Source organism: Acromyrmex echinatior, chromosome 1 (genome assembly GCF_024713525.1).
Source record: "Acromyrmex echinatior isolate Ae372 chromosome 1, ASM2471352v2, whole genome shotgun sequence".
NCBI classification, from domain to species: domain Eukaryota; kingdom Metazoa; phylum Arthropoda; class Insecta; order Hymenoptera; family Formicidae; genus Acromyrmex; species Acromyrmex echinatior.
This window is the reverse complement of record NC_141852.1, coordinates 26,118,324-26,141,407: the sequence shown is the minus strand read 5'-3', so window position 1 is coordinate 26,141,407 and position 23,084 is coordinate 26,118,324. Positions and strand designations below refer to the sequence as shown.

The window sequence follows — 23,084 nt, the reverse complement described above, 5'->3', positions numbered from 1 at the left end:
GCCACAAAACTAGAACACGGGTTATTATACACACCATTTGCTGGAAGTATGTTCAATTCCGCGCCACCGGGAAGTCTTGCCAATTCCGAGCCATTACCGCCAACGAGCGTTACGCCACCGACCATCTTATGCGTGTTCTGCGCATCTCCCGTTCTTATTCTCGTCTGGGCGTCTACAACGCAACGAAACATTTTTATTTAAAAAGTCCAAGAGCTTGCTTATATCCTCTTTATGCACGGAAATTAGAAAATAAATTATTCTATAAAATCTTCGAGTCGTAGAAAAATCCGAAAAAAGTATCGTGCGCGTGAGATTAGATTTATATTAAATCTACCTATAAAAGCGTATACTCACTCGATACATTCAACGCGGGCGAATGTGTGGCAAGGACCAACGATCGACCCTCGTTTCCCGAGTGCACGAAAGTGACAGGTCTAACATCATTCGCAGATGACTGTACTGCCAGCGCTAACGGCCTGTCGTTGTTAGACAGATTAGAGTGCACAAATGTCACTCTGTTGTCGTTGGCGGTGGATGAGTGAACGACCAATGCTACGGGCCTTGGCTCGTTTCCAGCGTTTGATTGCACAGCGATTAGCGGTGGCCGGGATTGATCCGAAGAATTCTGTACCGCCAATGTCAGAGGCCTGGATTCATTGTTGCCAGTGGTGTGGGTAACTAAAAGCTGCCGCGTATCACCCGGTATTACCCTTAGTCCTGGCCCGATATGTTGCAAGGCTGGCACGATGGTCGCAAGACCTTGATTCGTGTTCAACATTTGAGCACTGATCGGTAGATGCAGTTGATGCGGCTGCTGGACTATACTGGCGGTAGACGACGTAGCGACCTTCTCCTGAAATAAAAATCCCAATCCCGTCTAGCCTTCTAAATGCCAATCTTTAATAATTTTAATCTAATAAATCTATAGATATATTTACATACGTTTTAGCAAATTTAAATTTGATGTGCGCTATATGAATTTTCATACACGCGTTCGACGAATCCAGGCCAAATAAAGAGTTGAATAAACACGAAGGGACAAACTTGCTTCGATGAGCATGGATGATGTCACCACAAGTACCAATACCAAATTTACATGACAAACACAATATGATATAAAGACATGTCACGCATTTTCAAAGCCGTTTCCAGTAACAGTCTGTAAGCGGCTCTGCAAATGCGTGGTAACTTGCTTTAGCACCAGTTTATTGCAAAATCATGATATTTATGATCTCGCCTTGGATATGATGCAAAAATAACTTCATCATGTCATTTAGAGTAGAACATACTTGCGCTGGAGTAGAAATGCTGGGTGCGGGTACCGTTCCAGCAATCGAACTTGCAGGTGGACTCTCTCTGGAGCTTCGTGCAAGATTCAGATCCTGCGTTTGGCAAACGACACCCGCAGTCGGGGCTTGATTATGAATATTGGAAGTCGTGCTAGTGGACTGTAATGCTTGCGGGGAATTGGCCGTTGTCACACTGTTCAGACTGCTCGTGCTGCTATACCTTGTGCCACCCCGTGATAATCCAGTAACGTCAACCTCCGTATTTTCTGAAACTTGTTAAAAAGATTTTTATTAGATAAAGAATGTTGATAAGAATGAACTTTCTGCCATAAAATGAAAAAAGAAAGATTAGGTAGAATAAAAGATACAGAGAAATTTTCTTCTCAAATGAGAATAAATAAATAATCAAAAATAGAAATTCAAGAGAAAATAGGATATAAAATAAACGTAAATAAGTTTATGGAATTTTATCCAAAATAAAGTTTCCATACATTTTTTTTTATTTACAATAAGATAGAAAACAAGATCGTTTATGTTAAATAACATTACTTTAAAATCCGAAGCGCCACTACGGTCTGAGTAATGAGATGTTGAATTAATATATATATATTCAAACATTTCTTTATTTAATTGCTTTTAAGCTACAACTAAAAGAGAATGAAATAAATCTATTTTCAAAATAAAGAAGAGCATAAAAAATTCTTTCGAATTTTCTTTAAAAAATTATGAGATCAAAAACAATCTCTTTGGTATAACGAAATTTATTAATTTTTTTAATATTACAAATATATCTCACCACCAGTTTTGGCGGCTGCCACATCCGTCCCAGGATTTTGTTCCAACAAAAGAGAATTGATATCGATCTCCCAAGTTGCATTGAGTTCTTTCTTCAATGCAACTAATTTCTGTTGAGCCGCAATTTTTTCTCTCGCGAGTTTCTCCATTTCATGTTCATAATCTCGTTCTCTTTTTCGCAGTGCCTATGGCGCATAAGAAACATTTTTCATAATTAAAATCTTTCTCTCTTAAGTATTGCCTCTTATGTAACAAATGTAATCTTCTTTTACTCTGCTTGAGCATACATATGTATGTATATTACAGTAACATATTTATTAAATTATGAAAATTATTTATTGAAAAAATCCAGAATATTTGCAATGTTTTCAAATAATTATTCATTAGTAATTATTCGTTAAAAAGAGACGTTTCTACATTTTCATGTAAAATTAGCTTCTTATTCCCGATGTCATCAATCAATAAGACGATGGATCAAACTTTGTATTTTCGACATAAGATTTATGTTTAGATAACTTTAGTATTAATGCCTCTGCCGCTTTTGATGTCCTAACGAGTTGCATCGTGCGTAATAGTCGACAGCGACGACATTGGACGATAAAAGTCTAGAGAGCAGTGCGCGCTGTATGTATGTACGTGCCGTGCGGCGTGACATCGATGGCCGTGCGGTCACGTGGAGTTGATATAGGTAATCCGTCTCGTAAAAAAATGTAATGCGCACAGAGATGGTGCGATATATGCGAGAGAAGGGAAGGAGCGGCAGGGATCTACGGTACAGAGGTGGGGACGCGAATCCCCGAGAGGAGAAAGATTAAAGAAACAGAGCACAAGACAAGGAGAAGATTTTCACGAGACATTACGAATGTAGAAATGTGGTGAAACTGATGGGAAGGCGCAGCTTCCTAGTATCTTTTCTTCTATGTTGTCTGGCGTTAGTAATTGCTCGAGGATCATGGCTTATCGTGCAATGTCTTGCGACAACGGCAAAATAGAATGGAAAAATGCTATACGCTATAAATCATATGTTTTACATAACGGGCTAAAACTTGCCTGTATGTATTTGTTCGCTGCATGAAGAATAGAGAGATTCGAAGATTTTTTTTCATCTTGTGATGGTAGCTGCCTCTTTAGAATTTCAAAACACTCCTTCAGATGAGCCCTCCGATTCTTTTCCAGCTTATTGTGTACTTCCCTAGTACCAGATCGAATTACACATGCTCTATAATGAGAAAATATAAATTAGAAAACAATACACAAACAGGAATAAATAAAAGAATTATTTTTCTATCTTCTTCTGAATCTTAAATTTATGAATTTAGGATAGCAATTTTGCAGATATAACAGTAGCTACTGTTCTATGCGAAAAAGGCAATATTATTAAAGTATCTAAAAATTTAGCCAGATATAGATATAAAAATTATTTTATTGAAGTATCAATATATATATATATATATATATATATATATATATATATATATAATAATATATAGGGTGATCAAACTTTGCTACAGATTCCTACGTATTATTTTGATAGCAACAAAATTATTTTCAGATTTGTATCTAATTGAATTTACTTAGTTGAAGATACTTGAGCAAAATTTCGTTCTTTCCGTAATATGCAACACGATCGCGTAACGCCACGCGTTACCGTCGTGCAATGCAAACGCGCCGAGCGACGCATCGTGCACGTGCCATTCACCCTGGACACGTGCACGGCGTAAATAGGTATAGCCGCCTGTAACATCGGCGACGGCGTCGCTAGTGCACGCAGAGGAGCGGAGAGGAGAGAAGATGAGGCGAGAACGCGCGAAGCAACAGGCTGACGTATCGACTCGCAATGGAATGTGTCGGTGTCGCCGCGTAAGTATGTGTCCATAATGGACAGATATTATAGAATCTATTTTAGAATTCTATAAATTCGAATGTAGCAGTGTTGATAAGATATGCAACAAATAAACAAGTAAAGATTAATAAAGCCTTTTCCTAACTTGATTCTTGATCCAATTCTCAATTCTTAGTTTAATTTTCACACTTAGTTTGTAAATTCAGGATAAGTTGATACAATTAAGAATTGTTATCACAAAATTGTTATCACAAAATCATTATCGCTAAATGTTATAATGGAAAATAATCTGAGTTTATGATACCTCTAGAAGAAGATATAAAAATAACGTAAAGAAACATATAGAAATTTATAGATAAGCTTACCCAGTTGTTCGGTGTTTCTTATTGTCGTGACTCGTTTCGTCAATAACGAGATTGCCTACAGTTTGCTGAGATTGATTCGGATTGTGATTCTCCATATAATGATTATGCGTATTATGATGATCGCTATGATGGTGATGCTGCTGAGGTTGCTGCTGTTGCTGGTGATGTTGTTGCTGTTGCGACTGCTGTTGCTGCTGCTGCTGTTGTGGCTGTTGTGAATGATGATGAGGATGAGGATGATGAGACATGGAATGGAGCGCAGTCAGCTGAACAGAGGTTGATCCGGTTGACGACGGCGTGACTCGTGTGTTGGAGACCATAGAAGTACCTCGAAAATGAGTTGAAAGACTCATTCTGTTGTTCTCCAATGGTTCTTCTTCTGCAACATCATTAAAATGGCTTTACTTAAGATATTAAATGGCAATTAAAAAGAATTTATATTTTCAAAAAATAAATTTTATAACAAAAAATTATTTATCTTAAAAAAGATCTCAGAAAAGATTGTCATTACTTTGTAATATATAATATTTACTTTTTTAAAATTACAAGTTTAAAATAATTTTGAAATAAATTCTTCAATTCAAATAAAAAATGTATACAGATATATAAATGTGCTTAGAAAATATCAAGACATTTTATCAGAAAGAAACATTCGAACTTTTTGTATTACATTAGTCTAACGATAAATCGATAGTCGAGGAATACATATCGTCATTTGAAAAGTTCTCAGAGCGTTCCGATGCTGTAGAAGCCAAAATTTTATTGCAGCGATTTTATCGTATCATCCCAAAACTTTCATTCTGAATATAGACACATTCACAAGAGCCACTACAATTCCTAACATTCCACAGATGCAGACGACAAAATTCTTAGCTTGCCATTCTATTCTATGCTCGAGCTTGAATGGCCACGCTTTCGCCTAAGATTAGCAGATATTTTCTGGAGTGGCGATGGCTTTGAGCGAGTCAATCCTTTCGTCGACAACTTATTTCTTGCACAGAATATATCAGAAATTATATAAATAATTCACTTGATCAAGTTTTAATTTATATATTATATTATTTCAATTTTAATATTTTTATACAAATAATTACTAAAAAGATACAATCAGGAATGTGATATATTACTTACTGAGTAGCAATCAAATATATATATATATAAATATAAATATATATATATATATATATATAATATCTATATAATTTATTATATGAAAATCAGTTTTGAAATTAAATAATTATATTTTCTCATTATTGTTTACCATAAATGATTTTTAATTGCATTGTGACATAAAAATCGGCCAATAATTAATTATTGTAAGTATCAAAGTGAGAATATCAGGCTATTTAACACTTAAATAGAGAAACATTTTGCAAGTAGTTCCTATAGAATATATTATGTGAGAATTTCACGCTATTAAGAATGTCGTGCTTTGAATGGCGGTTTTCCTGGGTAAGAAAGATTAACAAAATTTCGCGAACGGCCGCAACGTCTCACTACCGGCACGAAAAGAGCAACTTCCTCTCTTCCCATCCTCAAGCTTCGCTGTATCCACCGTCGGCACGATAAATTAGCGCAGCACGTGTACGCACATGCAGCTAAACTCATTCATGTGCAAGTTGACTTGGCAACGACCAGCCCGTCGCATAGCTCGCGTCTCTTCCTAAATCTATTCCTAACGCTCAAAGACGTGCATCGTGTGCGTATATCCGTAAGAGAAGACAACAAGAGACCGAGAAACTAACGACGGCATTGCGTACACGCGAAGAAATCAACCATGGATAGTTAATTTCCATAAAACGCAGCACGCACCGATTTACGTCAATTCGCACTCGAGAGAGATTTTTTTCAAAGAATACTTATCGAATAATTTATTAAACTAATATTGCAGATAGATATTGAAGAAACTTTTATTTTTTTATTTATAATTTGGAATCTGTTGATACTTTGATATTTCAGTCAAAGACAAATTCAAATTTAGATTAGATTTAAACGTTAAAAATTAAAATTTAGTAAATTTTTTCTCTGTATATAACGCTTATGAAATTTACATAATTGGAATTTTAAAATAGACATACAAATATCGGCAAGCAGTACCATATAGTATTGAAGCGTCAATCTAATAAATTATCGCTGTAAATTAAGAATATATTCCTTGAATCTGAATTGACACAAATTTTTTTCCCATTTTTTATGTCACGAGTTACGGAACATCTCTCACATGTGTACAATCAATCAATCTTGTAGATAAAAACGCGACTATCAAACATTAGCGAGTTCAAAGCGAATGTCTACTCGTTCTCTAGTTTGCAGTAATAAATTTTGCACCCGGCATATTTTCACGTTCGCTTACACGCGAGCAGAACCAAGGCGTGATTTTCCTTTCAAATGATATGCCAATCAGTTCAACGGGATTTTTTTCGCGAGCACACGAGTGTCAATAGTTTATTCGGCGAGAGGAATGTATAATGTATGTTACAGGATAACACCGCATCGCGTGTTAAAAAATCGTGTGGAGCTACTTGAAAAGTATTATTATCGTCGCCATATCCTATGTCTCTGATTTCTTGAAAGTGCATACGATACGCACTGCATTCCTGAATGCGTTTGAATCTTACCAGATAACAATTTGTTAAGTGACAACTTGAAAACTTTGATTTCTCTACACATTTAAAAGAAGTAAGCGTGATAAAAAATAATAGTGTTCTATTAAATTAAAAATATTGAAATTACATAAGTGTCACGGATTACGACTAATCCAAGTAGTCCATTAAATTACGTTATGTGGATGCTGACGAATCTGTCAGTTGAATGCGAAATTTATCGAATATATTTCTATTTTAAAATTCCAATTATGTCAATTTCATAAGTATTATATATATTAGAAAAAGTTTACTAAATTTTAATAAATCTGTTTGAATTGTATCATCTACGTATTTGCTACACACAGGTGTGTGTGTGTGTGTGTGTGTGTGTGTGTGTGTATTTGGTACAAGAGCCATTAATTTCATTTAATTAATTTATTATTAAATAAATATATTATTTACATTTATTTATTTTTATAAATGTTTAATTGTTTCAAATAAGTATTTATTAAAATTTAGTACATTTTTCTCAGTGTATACCTTTACTATAATATTTAATGCAACATGCAATTCCAGTGTGCAACGAAAGTTACATTATATTACTTGGTTGCAACATATTATGTTAACACAAATATGTCATGTAAAATAACAGGAACTATATCGATTCTGCATACATCAAACTGTGCGGATATTATCAATCATATTAATCATATTATTATTATCAGTCGTTCTGAATTAACATGCATTAATCAATAATCCGTTAATCAGTGTTCTGCGCGAATGTAGAAATAGATCGGAAATGGGATTTTTTTTTAAATCAGCAGTCGCGGCAAAATCAAACATTCAAAAGTCACGTCAGATCGTGATTTCTGGACAATCGGCAAAACTTTTATTTCGCAAAATTCCATTTGTGGGAGCAACGTTCGAGAACGCACGTCATTTGCACTGACGTAACATATGATTTCCTCGTGAGAATGACCGCGTCGGTTATAACGTCCTTCAGAAAATCACTCCATTCTCCCTTTCCTTCCACTTAACGGGAAAGAAATCCGCATGCACTTGTAATCATCTAATCTCATGTTCGTGAATAATCTGTACGTTTAAGTCATCAGTTTTGTTAGTTATTGTTTAGATGAAACATTACTGTAGTAACTTTTGTAAATTATGTATAAATATTTGCACTTTACAAGAATTATAAAATAAAATTGCATCTCAATATGTCATTCTTATATTATTATGTTAATCATTCTTGAAATTACATTTTTTTTTCTTCCATAACGAATATATTTAAACGAATTGATTTTCCTGTTTTTTATATGCGTTCTTTATTTTGTTCGATTCGAATTGTTTAAGAATTTGCTCGTCTCAGCAATTACGTCTACGTATTCATTATCGAATCTTTTGCAATGTTTTAAGTTTGACATGTTTACACTTGAAAGGGAGAGTAAATAGAAAACAAGGGAAGAGACTAAGAGAAATATAGTAGCTATCATTCTGCACTTAGCAGAAATAATAACCAAGAAACAAATTTTGTTTGCCGTACTTGTATATGATGGGAAGGACCGTTTTAATCGCATTATACAAAATATTTCGCTTTATTCGTGAGTGTTGGCACATGCATGCTGCATCTATAAATATCGAACTCAGGTGAAAAATTTTTTTCTTTCTTTTTCCTCTGTTTCATCAATTTGGGATTTTTTTCTTAAAAATCGGTAGTCGTTATTGCCTACTAACGTATAACATAATATTTACATTCCTCGCATTTTCTACGCTTTGCATATCTCATTTCTCACACGTTCAACTTGATAGTCGCGAGGTATAGACGCTATTTGACTTGGAAATACTCTACGAACTATAAATAGTCCGATTTCCATATCTTGTATCCGCAGACATACTTCAAATTCATGGCCCTTGACGATTCTCGTCGAAATCACGCTGGCGAATTCACGTCGTTTTTTAGAAAATGCATGCATTTCAAAGTAATGATAAGCGAAACTCTCCACTCAAAGTTAAAATTGAGGATCAAAAATAATACATATCCGAAAAATAATACATATGCGACATTTTGTATCGATAATTTGAGAACAAAGAGAGTCAAAAATCGAACCAACCAATTCGAAGAAGTGACGACGGAATATCTTATCCATGTGAGAAATCGGATTTACAAGCGGAAAATACAGTAATCAGATGTTAATCAAAGTCGGGGTCGTTTTCGAAACAATACACTGAAACCGTCGATAGCAAACTGATGATTCGCACGATTCTTCTAAATGATGAAACTTGCAAAAGCTCTCAGGAATATTACAGGTCTATTTGTGACATAAATCTAGTCTGAAAAAATTAGAAATCAAATATGAATTGTTTCTGAGCATTACATAATTTCTTTAAAAAAAAAAGGAAAGAAAAAAAGATTCATTCTTGTAGAGTAATTCGCTTTAAGAGAAATTAATGGTAAATCGGGTGCAATTATCTAAACGACACTTTGCTTGGAACACGCAACAGCACATTACTTCTACTTGAAAGTGACCGTCTTCTTTAAAATTCGACGCAATTCTCGCGAGTAGCAATGCAACTTTTCAACGCGAGCACATAGTGACGTACAACATTTCCCTGTGAAATAAAATCCGAGAAGTCACTCCTTTTATCTTCTCGTCTTAATAAAATTGAAGACAGTTTGCCACATAGTTGCAGACACATTCTGCTATATTTTCTGCAAGAACGTTTCACTGCCAGCTTCGACCGAAATATTCGCACAATTCATGAAAATATATTGTCGACACGCGTCCATTCGCGCGAACGATGCGTGATTTCATCTAGTTCGTGTGGAATATCTCATTTATAACGGTATGAAAATGCATGCCAATACTCTTTGCTGTTTACTTCGCCAGTGCGAATGTCGAAGATAATTATAAGTATTGCGTACAAGAGATAAAAACGTTCGTGTAATTTAATAAACATCGTTACAAAAAGTAATAATTGTTCATCTAATTAACTTGCCATTTTTCAAAGAAGAGTTGTTTTCATATGTAAAATTTAAATTTACAAACAAGTTCCATTTATTTTTTTTACTTCTGCGATATTTTAAAAAATTTTCTCCACGTAAAGATTTTTACGCTATACTTTTTATCACAATCGAGGAAAGGCACAAAATTATTCCGTTTAAATACGATTTAAGAAAATGAATGTTCATTATTCATAACAAGTAAATGAAGATATAAATTTTAATAACATTTTTCAGTAATTCAAAAGGAAATATATAAGATTTAAATGAACGATTATCAGATTAATATAATATGCAATATCGTGTACAACGTAAAATTCAATGTAAATGCATCTTATTCAGCTTGCTTCGAGTTTTCCGATGTAAGAAAACCTTTTTAAAAAATCGACAGATAGTATACTACGAACGATTAAAGAGTTTACTTGTGTCGTGTACATAAATTTTTTGGAGCAATAAAATATATACGTTATTAAATATTCTGAGACGAGTTATAACATTGAGCACGAAAAGACAGTAAAATCATGGCGAACATCAGTCGCCCGGCGAAAGATAAAATTTCAGTGGTGCACCATTTAACCGAATCTTATTTGCGAAACGATTCAAAATCGAGAATCAACAGAATAAATTTTCGATGCGAGATCTAATTTCGTGGGAAGATCTCGTTTCATCCTTGAAACGGTAGATGCTCAGCATCACAAAGTCTTATTTTCAAAGTTATTTTCCTGATTATCACGAAAAATGTTATAAAGAATAAACAGTAAATGTAAAAAGCCTCATCAGCAAAAAATTAATAATCTATCTGTTAGATTAATTCGATTAAACCAAAGATTTGACTGCACTGATGTTTTAAGAAAAATTTAGCAAATATGGTACTTATTGCAAACGGAAAATAATTGCAAATGAAAAGAATGGTTTTGTTGAAGTATCTAAAAATTTAGTTTGATCAGACACAGATCTGAAAATAGTTGGACTATCAAAATAATTATGTAGAACGCTCAAGATAGTTGCTAGAATGTCAAAACTTTTTTGCAACTTTGCACATCATCAACCTGGGTCCTATTTATTTTAATGACCTAATAATATTATTTTCAGATCCACTTATGTAAATAAGGAATTTAGCAGATTATTTTTCCATTTGAATTATTTTCATTTTACATGTATAATAAAGTCGAACATAGTGTGTCTAATGAATACACCAAATATTCGAATAAATGAATAAAAAATGAATGAAAATACTCATTCGAATACATTTCTTTCTTATTCGTTAAGAAATAAATAAATATTTTTTCATTTCATTTGAATGAATATTTTTTAAATATGATTACGAATATTTTCATTTCGTATTCACGAAATGAATATATATTTCACTTCTTTTACTTTATATTATCTGCATATAACTTGCAAGCCTACAAGAGAAAACAAAAATCTATAAAAACAATGGCTACAATTACATCGTGCACTTCGTCCGCGATTTATATTAGGTGTTGGAATTAATTCGTAGCGTTTTACAAGTGATGGGAAGTACTTTCATTAATGTATTTTTTAATGCTCATGTGAAATAAATAACATTCTTTCATTAAAAAACGCTACGAATTAATTCCAACACCTAATACGATGGGCGTTCTTGTTTAACTTATAGATTAAACAAAGACATTTTTATTGAGAATAAATAATATATCTCGAATTTTATGTCCACAGACATCCATAATGAACGTCCCAAGATATCCTATAAAATATTTATAACATTACTGTCGTATAACAGGAATTATATTGAAAAATGTATGGCACTCTATCAAATAGATAGATTTATAAATAAAAAATGTATATCTTTCTAAAATATTTTTCAAAATTTTTAAGTTTCCTTTATAAAATCTGAATATTACAATGACAAAAATAAATAAAATTTTTTTTATAATACTTAAGGTCATCAAAGTACCGGTTATAGTTAAGAGGTAACGATGATTTATGGAGTTTCTTGTTCAGTTTATATTTTATTTGAATGAATATGAATACTCGCTAAATATTCATAGTTTTTTTGTGAATAAATATTTTTGGAAAACTCAAAATTTTGAATATATGATTACATTTTTGTTATGTGAAAATTTTGAATAAACACAATTTGGAGCTGAATTACAAATTTTTGTATTCATCGGGCATACTAGTCGAACGGTTTGACCTATTTAAATAAATCTTCATGCTGCAATAATTCAAACAATTAACATTCGTTCGATTTGTTTCGAAAATTCCGAGCATTAATAAAAAAAAAATTAATAAAAATTTTATAAAAATATTAGCGAAATGTAAAGGGATATGAAAGGAAAAGATGCGCGCGTCATTTATTAGGACGTTTCAGGACGCATGTAAAAGGGACCTCACCAAGCAGGTAGTGGCGTATCCATTTTTTCTTGGGCGGGGGTGGCGTCCAATCGCTACTGTGTCGCGGTGGTTCACCACTGTTGACGACGCCGATGATACCGACAATCCGTGTCGGCGGTGGATTATTCGCATCCGTCAGCCCGCTCACATTGTTATTCGTCTCGGCGACGACGTCGACGACGGTGTTTAGACTCGCGCGCGATTGCATTATCGGCGACGTAATACCATCTGGCAGCAGAAGAACACCCATCTTCCTTGTAAGTCGCGTGGATCGAAACTTCCGTTTAAGCTGCTCTTCGTTTAAGCTTTCACTCTCTCTCCAGGGAAAATCGATCGACCGGGTGCTATATCCGCTTCTCCGTCACTATCGCGAACATCAATGTCGTCATCGATGTCGTCGTCGCGTCGTCGTCGCTATCGTTCGATTTCAGCGACAACCGGTAATACTGTCGCTGCCCCGCACCGAGCAAGTCCGTCCAGGATGTGGACGAGAAGGTCGCGTGGAGAAACTGTCACGGAAATGTGAAATGTACGACGTGGAGAGAGGTCCGACGTCGCAGTACCGCGGTGGTAACAGTGACGGTTATGATTACGACGACGACTGCGACAGAGAAGGGAAGATACAACGAGGGCTAACAAAGTTGTCGGCGTGCTAGAAAAAATCCAAACTTTCGAAACGCGGAATAGCGAGTCCGCTCGAGCGATTTCGAGGGTCGCATCGTTGCTCGTCCACCTCATTCCTCGGGGACGATCCTCGAAAGAACATCTTTCAACGCGAATTCCGTAGTGAAAATTGCGCCCATATCGATCGTTGCGTCATTCATACATTCTTATATGACGCGTTACAAACGAAACGGAATTCGACAAGCAATTTGCAATTTACGGAAGAAGAATCACGTTGATAGCGAAGAAACAGAGACGCTCTAGGTCTCATCGATCTCGCACTTTACGGCCACTCGTGACCGTCACGGTGCGTACATCATCGTTCTAACTCACGATCGCGATACGCCTGTATACACCTCCACGAACGTGCTCAATCAGCTGTTCCCGGAACTCCCGTCGATCGCGGCGATCGAGTAAAACTCGTACCGCGTGAGTCGCGGGCACCGACTGAAATCTAAACTTGCGTGCCGCCGCCTCCAGCCCGAGGATGACGTCCTCGTGCCTCCCTTCTCGTGCCAGACAGCGGCGGTGGCGGTGGCGGTGGCAGCGGCAGCGGCGATGGCAACTCCCCTCCTATCCCTTCCGCACGACAGTGACATCCCCGTCTTCGCGAGAATTGCCTCCAGTCACCGCTCGGCGCGATTACTCTGTCCTTATCACGCGAAGGACTTGTTCCGCGACGACGTGACACGTTGGCACTCGAGATAACTCCGAACCCGTCGCGCACGTTCTATCTAGGACACTGCAGCGATCTCCACACACACACACACATACACACATACTTACACACAACACACACACCACATCACACACAGTGTCGGATTTATATCTACACAGGCACGTGCCTCCATAACTTTCTATCATACTTTCTTAAGACTATTTTTCAAAAAACATTTGATGCATATGAATCTGCTCCATTTCGCATTATGTTACTTTTTACGCAATGCGGTGTGTTCTAAAATATATCATTAATTTCATTTATCACTTTTAATTTGACGATGTAGTTTTAAATGATTAATAACAATTATATAGCGAGAGCTATACTCACCATCGATGATCAGCATCTTTTCTTCGCAGAAGAGATCATCCGACTCTGTGCGTTCTCTTTTGCATTTGGCACCTGAGAACATAGAAATCATAGTTCATTCGTCACATGTTATATTTTATTTACAAATGGAGTAAAAAATGCTCGTATATTTTCTTAAAAATTAACATAATATCATGACTTATTTCGAGCTTTAATTAAATTAACTTTCAATTAATATAATTAACAGCGTTAATTAAAGTTAATTTAATTAAAGCTCGAAATAAGCCATGATATCGTGTTTATTTATAAATATATAAAATATAAAGACGTACGATGTACATTTGCTCGCAAATTAGATAACAAACTATAAACATACAGATCTGTTATTAATCCTCGAAATAAAGTAAGATAAAGAGACGGCTGTTAATTTTAAATCAAAGTTCACTGCGTAATTTGAAATAACTTTATTGCGTAAAAAGTTATTATTTTCCCTCTCCGATGATAAGAACATTAGTGCGATTACACGCACAAACGTAGAGGGCGCATCTTCTCGCACGTACTTCTACACAAACATATATCTCGTCTCCCTATCTATCTCAGATTTTCGCGAGAGCATTTTACGTCATGAAGGCGACTGGTGAATCCACAGGTCGATAAGGCATGAAAAATTGAAAGAAGCGCGTCTCCACGTGCTAAACTGGGGGTAGGTGAGGAGAACCCCCTAGAAAGGTCCGGATAACGCGACGGGTGGGAGTTGGAATCAAGTGGTAGGGATCGCACAAGCGTGTAACAAACATAAAGGTGGGGAGGTACTCAGACTTGCCAGAGCAGCTCTACAACCGCAAGAGAACCGGCAACGTTGCAGATTGATCAGGACGCCACGCGGCCGTCACGTAAGGTGGGGATTTAGCCGGGGACGACGCGCATGCGTATTTCAGCAGTCAATTTATCCGCGTGTTCACCGGTCGTTGCTGACTGCACTTCTATACTTTCCTTCTATCACTCACTCTCTCAAAATACATAACACATATATATGATAAAAAAGTATATTCTTAAAAAAAAATTTTTAAGTTGCTTCTTCGGGTTGCAGTTATGTCGGTTGTATTTGTTGTAAAGAAATATGATTAATTTTATTATTAATATCTACATCGCGATGCAATGTAATAATTATTCTTATTACTCTTTCAAGATAAATATATTTTTTCCATACTATAATTACATAAATTAATCTTTAGCTTTCACAAATTAAAAGCCTGGATTTTTATTTTATTTAAAGACTAAAACTGTATAAATAGACTGAATTCATTCAATCAATATTCACAATTTAGTTCTAATCTATTTCTAGTCCTAGTTTTTATTTATTTCTAATCTGAATAATAATAATTATTTGTAAAGCTTCAAATTGTTGTTAAACAAAACTGTAAATAATAAATTTTAAAAAATAAAAGTTAAAATTGCTTACACAAACACGCGTAAGTGCATGTAAAATAATAGAATTGATAATTTCGCTGTTTAAATAAAAAAAAACGAATCCCAAGAAATTTAAATAACATTTTAATGTGATTAATTTTGGAATTATGTAAGCGTAAAAAAATTAAAAATTCGAAAAATCCGTGGAAAGATTTAATTACACGTTTCTCATTACAGACAAATAAATGGAACGAACCGAGGATAACGCCGGAAATGATATAATTTCTCTCATAGACAGTGTTCGCATAATCCAGCATAAAATATGGGGGAAGACAGTCGCATTACGACGTTATAAAGTGGAACTGCATCCTTCAGCCGCGTGCACGATAGATGGTCTTAAATGGTCGTTTAACACACGTTGCCTGTTACATCAGGTATAATCACGCACGCGCACCAGGATAACAGACCGGATGCGTGAAGATAGAGAGCGAATTACGACGTTTAAATCATCCGCATTACGAATAAAGTTGCGTGTATGATATTTGAAATTTTTCTATTTTTTGAAGGAGAAAGAAATCTCACTAATCAATAATCAATTGCATGCATATCTACAATTCATAAAATAGAAATGTAGTTTGTAAAATTCGTTCATTATATCACATTTGTCACTTTAATAAACAAATAATTCCTCCCGGTACGTCTATATGAAATTATTGAAAAAAAAAACAGATGGAGGGAGAGAGAGAGAGAAAGAGAGAGAGAGAGCATATCAGCTGCGTGCACGAGTAGATGGCGCGCTCATGAATGAAGCGCGGAGTGGCCACCGCATCGTAGTTTCAGAGTCAGTGACCGGATCGTCCCCCCTTCCCTTCTTTTCCTCGTGTAGCGACCGAACACGCGCGATATCCAGGTTTGCCACCACCATTGCCATTACTACCACTACCCTCCACCATTGCATCGCCGCATCACCTCTACGGTCACCATCGGTTCTCTCTTCTCCCACCCTCCCAAGTTTTGCGCCACTTTACTGCTTTACCTTTCCCTCCCTACATACTCATGACGACGATTCGACCTCGTCGGATACCTCCAGCATTTCTCCGCCCTTCCCCTCCCCTCACCCTCTATCTGAGTCGCCCGACTTCCGCCACCCTCCGAGATCTCTCCCTCCCTCGCCGCTCATAATTCCACTCACGCTCTCCCTCCTCCCCCCCCTCTCTCTCTCTCTTCCCTCTCCTACTTTGTCTCACTCTGCATGCAAGTGGTTCGAACACGCGCGCACGTAGATTCCGCCACGAACAAAAAGATGCGATGCGCATGGCGAAGAGTCAGTCGAATCCTTTGCACTTCTTCATGCTGTTCCCTTTTCCGCCTCCTCCCCTCAAACGGACCAACCTAAAGCTCTCCCCTCTCACATACATCTCGTTTTCTTTGTCTCGCCCCTCGTAACCCCTGTTGTAAAATATTCACCTTTATCCACAATGAACTTTCGCGCGTGTCTAACTACAGCACGAGAAAGGGAAAATTCCACCGTCCTCGGTGCTTTCGAGAGGGAGATGCGTATTAAGCTCGACTTACTAACGATTACGTCTTGTGATGCCGATTGGAATGGCGAAACGCATGATAGTACTTGCGATACTATTATCATTACAAAATATTTTTCTTGTTTTTAAATTGTTTTGCATATTTTTCAAGAAATCTTGAAGTTATCGCAAAGTTAACGATTTCTGCGATAAAGAGAAAGAAGGCAAAATGGAGAGGAGAGAAAGAGAAAGTCTTGAGAGTGATGATTTAATCGTCACCGTGTTTCATGTACATCTAGCTTTTCTCACGAGGACTTGTCAAAGAAGTAGCGACTTGTCAACTTGGAAGAATCAATGGCAACCAACCAGTGGGACTGCGAGGATTCGATTAAATCCTTGTTCATGAACGTACAGGAGTGATATTATATTAACCGACAAGTGACCAACAGGCACCAATCGCACAAAAATGATGTACTACGTCTTCATTTTAAGACAATAAAAATAGGGAACGCCTTCAGAAATACGATGGCCAATGCAAGGCCAAGGTAGGACGGCTCTCGTTTCAAAGCACATCATCCGACGTCTTAGGTTCGTCTTCTCGTTACTTTCTCTTCATGTTCGTCACGGTTGAGAAACACTGCCATGAGGTAAATCATACCTAATTTGGAGACGGTGAACGCGTGGTCATCAAACGCAACTGCGTATGCCAGTGTTTCTCACTCAAAACAGACGTGATTGTCAACGCATACTTATTGTTTTATAAACAGCAGATTTATATGCGTGAGAACATAGAGAGAAAGAAAAAGAAAGTGGCGATGTTATTGCCTATTATTTCCTTTAATAGGGCTGCCTACATCAATATCTCGCCAAACATCTCGCAATAAAATTATGTATATTGTGAACTGAATTTGGAGCAAAAATATCTTTCACCGAAAATTGTTTGTATCGCGAAAAGTTTATCGTTTTAAAAAGATGACTCATATTTATGTATCCGTTATAATTGCGGAAAGTCAAAATTTTATCATTGAAAAAAAGATTATTATATAGATATACGTCTATCGAAAGAGATTGCAGTTTTGTGATTATACAATTCCTTGTATCGATTTCGTCGATTTCTCTATATCTAATCTAATCAAAGAGAAGCAAGGACAGAATGTTATCTTCCACATTGCGACTCTTATTCATAGATTTGATAAAGGGCTGCGTGTATGCTTAGCGCAAATATAACTTTAATCGGACAACATCACTCGAGTGCATTTCGTTTATATTACTCTTAAAGCTTCTCCGTTTTATCATCGGAGAAAGATAAAGATAATACCTTACAGACACAACAAATGTGCATTTTGCACATTCGTTCATTTTACCACGTTAAATCTCGTCGCATAATGATTCAATCGAGATTTTTACGTTTCGAGAAGGGGAAGTAATTGTTATCGGCAAATTACTCACTACAGCCACGAGACTACTGTTACGTACATAAAAATACATGTGTAAGCAATTGTCGCGTTTGATAATGCAGTGGCGCAGCAAAAAACGCGTACGGCACTCATTCGTCGTTATCTACGTCTGCAAAAAAAAAGCACAACGCAATTCAAAGAGACAGTGCCTATTCGCGCGCACAGATTTGATATTTACACATGATATTTACATATTGACAGCTACGTACGTTCGCATTAATATAAGATACTCTTTATTTCTAAAAATGGAATTGATACTCGAACAAAAAAAGAAAAAATTGTAACTTTTAACTTTGCTGATATAGCAAATGCAGCTTACAGTAATGTTTCAATCTAAAATGCTAGCGTAAGAAATTAAGTTATGAAAAAGAAAAAGTCTACCTGTATGAGAAAATGTTTTTTTACAAAAGTGTCATTCATACGTCAACGACACATGGCAATGAATAATGTAAAGCAGCTAAGTAAACAAAATCACTTTTACGACAGTAATTGAACGTAATGCCATTGCATCTGTGATGGTAATAACGCTGAACGTATAAAAGCGCAAAGCAAAAGGTCGCGGGTGAAGCAGCTCAAGCAGCGCGTGGTACTCACCACGTGGCTCGCTGGAGGCATAAGTATGATTGGAGTGGGTCGGCGCAGGCGCAAACGAGTGCTGATCGCAAGAAGAGGAGGAGGACGAGGTGCTCGCCAGGCGCTCCCGCTTCTTCTCTTCCTGTTCGACATAGTAGGCCGCTTGCAGTAACGTTTCCAGACTCATTCTGCGGCCGGTTTGCTGCTGCCCTATGGACGTAGAGGGAAGGAGAACGCGCTGGTGATGATGGCGGCGTTGCTGCGGTTGTTCCACCGAGTCTCTGTATTCGTCAACACCCGTTGTGTGATCGTTCTGATGACTCCGGCGCATCGAACCGCCGGCGTCGCGGCAGCCACAGGCACCGACGCCGACGCCGACGCCGCAGCCGCAGCCGCAGCCACAGCCGCAGCCGCCGCGGCTGCCGTTCCGTTTGGTTCCGGACGCCGGCGATGAATCGGCAGGAGCAATCCCGACTCCCGACACTCCCAACAGTCCTGACAGTCCCGATTCTCGACCTCCTGTCCTCGCCCCTCTTTCTTCGTTGTTGCCGCTGCTGACCACCGCGTACGACAAGCTGCGAGCGGAACAAAGCGAGTCGTTAATTATACGTTAATTATACGTTAAGATATCGATAAGAGTAATCATTTTTTTACAACGACACACGTTAAAATGTTGTTCTTATTAAATATGACTGTTAAGTCATGAATCGAAGACGTGATAACTTTTCGGAGCGAGGACGTAAGAGAAAAAGAGAGATTACCCGTCACGTAGCAGTCATCTCTATCGCAATTAATGAGGGAAATAAAGGGAATTCTCGATTTATTTCGATTTAATCTCGATTTATCTCTCGATTTATTTTGTTTTTCAGTTTAGAGTGGTTACGAGAATTCTCGCTAGAGAATTCTGTGCTGGATGCCGTTATCGGACTTATCTAAAGGAGGGTGTCGTGGACGTCGCGGACACGACCGCGACCGGTGTGCCCACGACGTACGTCACGTAACGTACACGCGTGACGTAACGCAGCCGTGCGCGGGAAGCCTTTCCATTCCATCCCCCACCCCGGCCACCCACTCACGTCGCTCTTGCAACAGCGCATCAGACGGAGCGCGCCACGCAGGCGCGTCGCGGCTCTTTTTTTCTGCAGCGCAGAACGACAGCACGTATCTACACGTATTCCAAGTTCGCTGGAACCGAGCGGACTGCTTAATAAAAAAATAAAAAAAAAAACGACGTAGATCGGACACTTGGAAAATCACTTATCAAGCGCATCGTATACCAATTTTCAATAAACGATAGCATAGCCTCGGCGTAAACCTGTTTCCTCATCCCGAAGACTAGACGTAAACGTTACTTTATTCCATTTCCTTCTATTTCACAAAAATTAAATTCGTACGTGACTTGATTTTGTAATTGAAAGCGAGGCACATTTCCAGCATAACGCGTACGATATCTCGAGCTCGATAACGCAGCTCATCGGAAATCGACAATTCGTGGGATCGTGCAAACACATAGCGGCGCTCTCGCGGATCGTCTTGTTCCCCCGCTGCTCAAACGTGTGTGGTGAAAAAAGAAAGGGAAGACCGACAGTGGCGTCTCGTTACGTGGCGTTTGCGTGCGCGAAAACGGTCACGAGGTGTGTGCACGCGTCGTATTGTCGGCGGAAGAAAAAATCAAGTAATCCTTGGCATGAAAAAAAAAAAAATACGAAAAAGAGAAAAAGGAAATGTGCCTCTCGCGAATAATAACCGGCACCGTGGCAAATATCGAAGAGACGGTTTGTTGATTAAAGTGCCGAAGAGATTGCAATAATTTCCAAAAAGCACATGTAAATCGAGTAAGGAGAGTGAAAGAATGTACATCTGAAAGCCAGGTTACTTCGGTTGGAGTCGCGAAAGCGGACGACGTCGGCGACGCGCGATCGTGCTCGCATTCTCCGCGGGAGACGCGCGGGGTTGGCATATGAAAATAGTGGAGGGAGCGGACGCGCGGAACGGAACGGAGCAGAGCGGAGTAGTGCGGAGCGAAGCGGACGATTAGCCAGCGGCAGCGGAGGTGCTGTCGTCATCGTCGTCATCGTCGTCATCGTCGTCGTCGTCGTCGTCAGTAGCGGCGACAGCGACGAACGAGATCGTGCGGAGCTTAAACAGCGCATGTCCTCGTAAAAATTCGAAGGAACGTGCTGCGGCGAGGTCCAAAAATTGACAAAGCAACACGCACGTTAGAACGGTCGACGATGCACGCAACTCTGGCCAATCGCGACGCTCGCAGCCTATGACGTCGCTGGCTGGACGTCACGCCATTGGCTAGTTCTATTATGGCACGGAAAACACGCCACGCAACCATCTCTATACACATGTTAATTAAATAGGTGCTAGTAACGGATATAATAATTCGCCGAGACTCACCCGCGCTCGCGCTCTGTCTCTCTCTCTCTCTCTCTCTCGCTCGCTCGCTCACTCATTCTCTCTCTCTCGCTCTCTCTCTCTCTCTCTCGCATGCCCCGCTTCGTTCCGCCCCGTCCCTATCTCTCTTTCTCTCAAACGGGCGTGGTGGTTCGAGCAAGAGAGAAAGGAATAGAGTCGGAGATAAATAGAGATAGAAAGGGTTGTATCTCGGCCAAACTTACAGGTTGAAACACGTTGTATTTTGAGCACGTTCCGGACACGCACACGCTGCCCAGGTACAACACAACAGAGCGGTTCTCTAGTTCCCTTTAACTCACTTCTGTGCCGAAAACGATCGCTGATCCCTGTCAGCGCGCGTGGTCTCTCGAATCGAATCGTACGAAAATGAATTTTGCAAGGCGGTCGACGACGAGGCGGCGAATCGACGCGAGAGAAATGCCCGCGACCGCAAGTGCGACCGCGCGACGAGCCGACTGTTTCGGAGCGCGCGGCGAAACGCGAGTTATAACCTGATCGATCTGGCGCGTGGCGGTGGCATTTTACAAGTGCTGAAAACCACTGCGCATCAAACTGCCATGCTTGCTCGGCCACGATTCACGTGTCTAGGCACCGTGGCGCGAGCCAATCGTCGCGCAGCTCGTGACGTCACCCGGCTCTATCGACGAATGAACGTGGCCCATGTGACGCAGCAGTCCCGCTGGGCGTGTGAGATTGTGAGACAAGTATCGCGGAGCGCCTGCTTCGCCGATGTCGTTCACTCGCTCTGTCGATCGGTCATCGTCGTCTCCGGTCGTCCTCGCCGCCGCCACCGCCACCACCGCCGTCGTTGTCGTCGCCACCGCCACCGCCACCGCCGCCACCGCCGTCGCCGTCGTCGTCGTCGCGGCGATCGCGCTCGTTGTAACCCACGCACTCCGTTTATCAATTCCTTAACGTCGCGCGTTTATTTCGCCGTGAACGCGACGCGACGCGCCACGCTGTGCGGAAGGTATTTCCTGCCCTGCACGTTGCGCGACGACGGAGGCATACGAGCATTCAGGCACGTACGCGAAACGCGAAACGCGAAAGAACGACACGCGGAGCACACCCGACACCCGGCTCGCCCGGGCAAACACTCGCGCTCCGACCGATCGCGGCGGCAGCGGCGTCACCCTCCGCCACCTTTTGTTACGTTCCTTCTCTGTCACATGGATCGACGCCGCGCGAGCGCGAATGCGCGCGCTGTTGCCACTTTTATCTGTCTCACGTCTCACGTCTCACGTCTGCCGGAGCTACGCTCTATTGTTTACTTTCGCCAGTGCGCGCGCGCGCCATGCGCCCACGAGGTCGTGAGTGGTCGCGGAGAGGCTGTGACCGCTGCGAGGTGACCGCGGCCAACCCGCCAACTGCGGCTGCTACAGACTGCTAGCGGCTACAGCTGCTACAGACATGATCACGTAAATTCTTCTCCTCGGTTTCTTTTTTTTTTTACCAACGGGCACTTTTAACTAGTAGTCCTTACTTTGTCCTTAATTTGAAAAAGAATCGACGATTCAAAAAAGCGCAAATATGTATATAAAATATTAATTTAATTGTGACCGAATTTTTTAAATTTTTATCTCCTTTTGTCTTTTTCTCTGACGTCTAGTTATATATCTATTTCGTATTAAATACATAGAATGATATTCCCAGACAGCACAATTTATAAATATTTTGTAAATATTTTTGTAGTCTTAGGTTGCACAGATTATAAACATTTATTATATATTAGGAAATATTTATTGTAAATGTTATA

General features: G+C 39.1%; 1 protein-coding gene and 1 long non-coding RNA gene across 6 annotated transcripts in view; one reads left to right on the top strand and one right to left on the bottom strand.

The window, feature by feature from the left end:
* Window positions 1-22,146, bottom strand: part of LOC105144122 (uncharacterized) — a 28,109-nt gene extending 5,963 nt beyond the window's left edge. Inside the window, exons 1-9 of one of the 4 annotated variants that reach the window (XM_011052817.2) lie at window positions 21,532-22,146; window positions 18,926-19,479; window positions 13,966-14,037; window positions 4,293-4,671; window positions 3,135-3,303; window positions 2,086-2,269; window positions 1,290-1,561; window positions 355-853; window positions 35-172 (exon numbers count right to left, since the gene is read on the bottom strand). In XM_011052817.2, the coding sequence (XP_011051119.1) occupies window positions 35-172; window positions 355-853; window positions 1,290-1,561; window positions 2,086-2,269; window positions 3,135-3,303; window positions 4,293-4,671; window positions 13,966-14,037; window positions 18,926-19,235 (2,023 nt within the window). In that variant the 5' untranslated portion in view covers window positions 19,236-19,479; window positions 21,532-22,146. Of the gene's footprint in view, window positions 1-34; window positions 173-354; window positions 854-1,289; window positions 1,562-2,085; window positions 2,270-3,134; window positions 3,304-4,292; window positions 4,672-12,254; window positions 13,306-13,965; window positions 14,038-18,925; window positions 19,480-21,531 lie in introns of those variants that run through there. The other 3 variants (XM_087412135.1, XM_011052818.2, XM_011052820.2) reach the window with 3 other exon arrangements.
* Window positions 13,479-17,942, top strand: LOC105144121 (uncharacterized). 2 transcript variants are annotated; one of them, XR_015547035.1, is made up of 3 exons: window positions 13,479-13,754; window positions 14,545-14,842; window positions 15,592-17,942. It is a non-coding gene; the product is annotated as an uncharacterized LOC105144121 (long non-coding RNA). The 2 variants fall into 2 exon arrangements; XR_845860.2 differs by lacking the exon at window positions 13,479-13,754 and having other exon boundaries at window positions 14,044-14,842.
* Window positions 22,147-23,084: the final 938 nt, after the last annotated feature.